At 34.5% G+C, this 5000-nt stretch overlaps 1 protein-coding gene across 1 annotated transcript in view; it reads right to left on the bottom strand.

Moving 5' to 3' along the window:
* The window catches only part of LOC113816396 (uncharacterized), a gene marked incomplete in the record, with an annotated part of 142583 nt that overhangs the window by 45778 nt on the left and 91805 nt on the right, over positions 1-5000 (bottom strand). The window contains 1 exon segment of the mRNA XM_070134983.1: positions 3192-3294. Within this exon segment, the coding sequence (XP_069991084.1) occupies positions 3192-3294 (103 nt within the window).

The following is a 5000-nucleotide window of genomic DNA, read 5'->3' on the forward strand; positions in this document are numbered from 1 at the left end:
AGATGAAGCGGAGAGAGAAGTGAGGGAGAGGAGCAAATGAAGCGGAGAGAGAAGTGAGGGAGAGGAGGAGATGAAGCGGAGAGAGAAGTGAGGGAGAGGAGTAGATGAAGCGGAGAGAGGAGAAGTGAGGCTGCGAAGCGAGGGAGAGGAGGGGATGAAGTGGAGAAAGGAGAAGTGAGGCTGCGAAGTGAGGGAGAGAGGGGGTGGGGGGGGGGAAGGCCGTGACTTGAGGAGAGTGGGAATGAGGAGTAGAATGACGCTCAGTGAAGTGAGGGAAGGGAGGAAACTGTGAGGGAGAGGGGGATGGATGGAAGAGGGGAGGGTGTGGAAGGGGAAGAGGGGGGAAGATAGATTAGTATGGATAGAAGTGAGAGACAAGAGTTAGTAGCCTCTGGAAATTATGGAAGGTAGAGAGAGGGGGCGAGAAGGGGGGAGGGACTATGAGAAAGGTAGAGAGACGGAAAGAGTAATATCAGAGAGAGACAGAGAGAGAGAACGAAAGAGTGAAAGAGAGAGGAAAGAAGGGGGGGATAGATAGAGACAGAAAGACAGCCAGATAGAGGCGATGTTAGACGAAATGTAGAGAGATAGGAAGAATAAACACAGAGAGAACGAGAGAGAGAGAGATAAGGAGATAAAAAGAAAGAGAGGGCTAAAAAGACACGAAGTAACTTAATGGTTTAGAAATAGCTCATATTAGAGAGATCTCAAAAATTCTAATCGCCATCAAAGCGTGTCCGGGAATACAGTGTAACTTAATATTTCCTGACTTATAGGTACATCTAACTCATTTAGGACATAATGCCATTGGTGATATTTTCGCACATCTCAAAAGCAGGGTAATGAGGACAGATTGCCACATCTTGCTTGGAGATTTGTTTATGTTTTGATGTTTACTCTCCTTCCCTGGTTGTCGTTCCCTTCTAGTTATTCTGTTTTGAATCCTGTGATTGAATACCCGAAAGTAATAATAATCTGATAATGATAAGTGGAAAGGTAATGAAGACAATTAACCGAGAAACTGATCTGCTCGGAACTTTATGAATCTTTAAGAATACCAAATTGCTTTAAAATGGAGATGAAGAAGGAGGAGGAGTAAGTGGAGGGGATGAAGAGGAAACAAAAGAGAAAGAAGAACAAGTCGACGACGTTGAAGATGAATAAAAAGGAAAGAGACAATGATGAAGAAATTGAGGAAAAAACAAAGAAGAAAAAAAAAAAGAGAAGAATACGAATACGAAAAGAGAAAAAACAAAAAAAAAGAATGAAAACGAAGAAAACAGCATCCAGAGGCGGATATAAAGAAGTCATATGACAGGCTGAGCTCCTGGTCTTGGGTTAAAAGCACGGTAAATTTCCGGCAGAGAGTGAGAGAGAGAAAGGGCCTTTAAAACGGACAGCTGTGACGGAAACGGACAGCTGTGACGTTCAATGCTTTATAAAGTCAGGGAGCGAGGCTGAATTATACACGCTGAACCTGAACAAAGAATTACCTGAAGAGGGGACAGCGAAAGAAGGAACGGATGAATAATTAGGCGACTTGATAAAGAGGGGAGTAAATAATAATGATCTAAACTCATACGGTGTTACTGTTTAGTGTTTTAGATAACATTTTAATGATTACAGATGAATGGGGAGAAAAGGATAATGATATAAAGGTCATACGATATAAATAACATGTCGGAAAGAAAAGTACAGAGAATTGCCAGATCTTTCTCTCTCTCTCTCTCTCTCTCTCTCTCTCTCTCTCTCTCTCTCTCTCTCTCTCTCTCTCTCTCTCTCTCTCTCTCTCTCTCTCTCTCTCTCTCTCGCTCATTCTCTCTCTCTCTCTCTCTCTCTCTCTCTCTCTCTCTCTCTCTCTCTCTCTCTCTCTCTCTCTCTCTCTCTCTTTCTTTTTTCTCTTCTCCTTTTGAGCATTCAAAGGAACAGGTATGAATGGCACTCGAGCATTTTTTCCCCTTCCTTTTTTCTTCTTTATTACACCTCTTAGTACACTTGCCTTTGTCTTTAGCAGTTTCATAGTTTATAGCGGACATCAAACCCGGTATCAAGAAGTTGTTTCTCGTCTGGAGAATCTTTTATATGAAAAGCTTCATCAGGAAAAGCTGTAAAGTGTCTGCTTACGGAGCTTTGATGACGTAATGAACAGAACTCTTTGTTTACATCTTAATTACTTTTGTATTTTTATGCGAAATGGAAGTTGGGACATTGCATTTTTTGTAACTTTATAGTTTTTCCTTCTTTTTTGTGTCTTTTCCATTTTTTCTTCTTTTCTCTTCTTTTTCTCTCTTTCCTTCTCCTTTCATTTTTCTCTTCATCCTATCTTCGTTCTCTTTCTCTCTCTCTCTCTCTCCATCTATCTATCTATCTATCTATCTATCTATCTATCTATCTATCATCTATCTATCTATCTATCTATCTATCTATCTATCTATCTATCTATCTATCTATCTATCTATCTATCTATCTATCTATCTATCTATCTATCTATCTATCTATCTATCTATCTATCTGTCTGTCTGTCTGTCTATCTCTCTATCTCTCTATCTCTCTATCTCTCTCTCTCTCTCTCTCTCTCTCTCTCTCTCTCTCTCTCTCTCTCTCTCTATCTATCTATCTATCTATCTATCTATCTATCTATCTATCTATCTATCTATCTATCTATCTATCTATCTATCTATCTCTATCTATCTATCTATCTTTCTCTCAAAACTAAATGAAAGAAAGAAAATCAATAAACAGGGGGGAAATTTAAACACAAATAACTAAATGAATAAACAAAAAACAATAAACAGGGGGATATAAACACAAATAACAAAAACTAAAGCAATAAAAAGGGAAAAAAACACAAATAACTAATTAAATTAACAAAAAGCAATAAACAGCTGGGAAAATTAAACAATAAATAGAGAGTGGGAACTAAACACAAATAACTAAATGAATAAACAGAAAAAACAATAAACAAGGGGAAAATAAACACAACAAACTAAATGAATAAACAGAAAAAACAAAAAACGGAGGAAAAATAAATACACAAAAAAACAACAAACAACGGAAAAAAACACAAACAACTACACGAAAGAACAAAAAAAAAAAGAACAATATACAAGGAATTTAAAAAAATAAAAAATAAACAAGAGAAAATAAACAATAAACAATAAACAGGAGGAAAAAAGAGGAAAATATCCAACCTGTCCGCAAAAATCGGCATCTTCCATGTGACGGCAAAGGTTAATCGTATTCCTCCCTTCGAACTTTTTCAGCCAGTGGAACCCAAGAGGACGGGATTTGTTGCTGAGGAAAAGAAGGAAAAATAGTGGGGCAAAAATATTAATAGATTGATATAAAATGGTCATTTTTTTAGGAAAAGCAGAAAAAATAGAGGGAAAAAAGGAATACATTGATATAAAATGGGGAAATGTTGCTGAGGAAAAGAAGGAAAAAATAGTGGGGGAAAAATTAATAGATTGATATAAGATGGACAATTTTTTAGGAAAAGCAGAAAAAATAGAGGGAAAAAAGGAATACATTGATATAAAACGGGGAAATGTTGCTGAGGAAAAGAAGGAAAAATAGTGGGGGAAAATTAATAGATTGATGCAAAATTGATTTTTTTTTAGGAAAAGCAGGAAAAATAGTGGGAAATAAGGAATACATTGATATAAAATGGGGAAATGTTGCTGAGGAAAAGAAGGAAAAAATAGTGGGGGAAAATATTAATAGATTGATATAAAATGGGGAAATGTTGGAGAACTAAAGAAAGAAAAGTTGGGAATGTGGGGAAAAATTAATAGATTGATATAAAATGGTCAAATTTTGAGGAAAAGAAGGAAAAATAGTGGGGGGAAAATTAATAGATTGATATAAAATGGTAATTTTTTTAGGAAAAGAAGGAAAAATAGTGGGGAAAAATTAATAGATTGATATAAAATGGTCAAATTTTGAGGAAAAGAAGGAAAAATAGTGGGGAAAATATTAATAGATTGATGTAAAATGGTCAATTTTTGAGGAAAAGAAGGAAAAATAGTGGGAAAAATTGATAGATTGATATAAAATGGTCAATTTTTTAGGAAAAGAAGGAAAAATAGTGGGGGGAAAATTTATAGATTGATGCAAAATGGTATTTTTTTAGGAAAAGCAGGAAAAATAGTGGGAAAAAAGGAATAAATTGATATAAAATGGGGAAATGTTGCTGAGGAAAAGAAGGAAAAATATTGGGGGGAAAATTGATAGATTGATATAAAATGGGGAAATGTTGGAGAACTAAAGAAAGAAAAGTTGGGAATGTGGGGAAAATTAATAGATTGATGTAAAATGGTCATTTTTTTAGGAAAAGAAGGAAAAATAGTGGGGAAAAAATATAGATTGATATAAAATGGTCATTTTTTTAGGAAAAGAAGGAAAATATAGTGGGGGAAAAATTAATAGATTAATATAAAATGGACAATTTTTTTAGGAAAAGCAGGAAAAATCGTGGGGAAAAATTAATAGACTGATATAAAATGGTCATTTTTTTTTGGAAAAGCAGGAAAAATAGTGGGGAAAAATTAATAGATTGATATAAAATGGTCATTTTTTTAGGGAAAGAAGGAAATATAGTGGGGAAAAAAATAATAAATTGATATAAAATGGAGAAATTTTTAGGAAAAGCAGGAAAAATAGTGGGAAACAAGGAATAAATTGATATAAAATGGGGAAATGTTGCTGAGGAAAAGAAGGAAAAAATAGTGGGGAAAAAAATAATAAATTGATATAAAATGGGGAAATGTTGGAGAACTAAAGAAAGAAAAGTTGGGAATGTGGGGAAAAATTAATAGATTGATATAAAATGGTATTTTTTTTAGGAAAAGAAGGAAAAATAGTGGGGAAAAAAATTATAGATTGATATAAAATGGTCAATTTTTTAGGAAAAGCAGGAAAAATAGTGGGGAAAGAATTAATAGATTGATATAAAATGGACAATATTTTTAGGAAAAGAAGGAAAAATATAATATAATGGG

Source organism: Penaeus vannamei, chromosome 20 (assembly GCF_042767895.1).
Source record: "Penaeus vannamei isolate JL-2024 chromosome 20, ASM4276789v1, whole genome shotgun sequence".
In the NCBI taxonomy this organism is placed as follows: domain Eukaryota; kingdom Metazoa; phylum Arthropoda; class Malacostraca; order Decapoda; family Penaeidae; genus Penaeus; species Penaeus vannamei.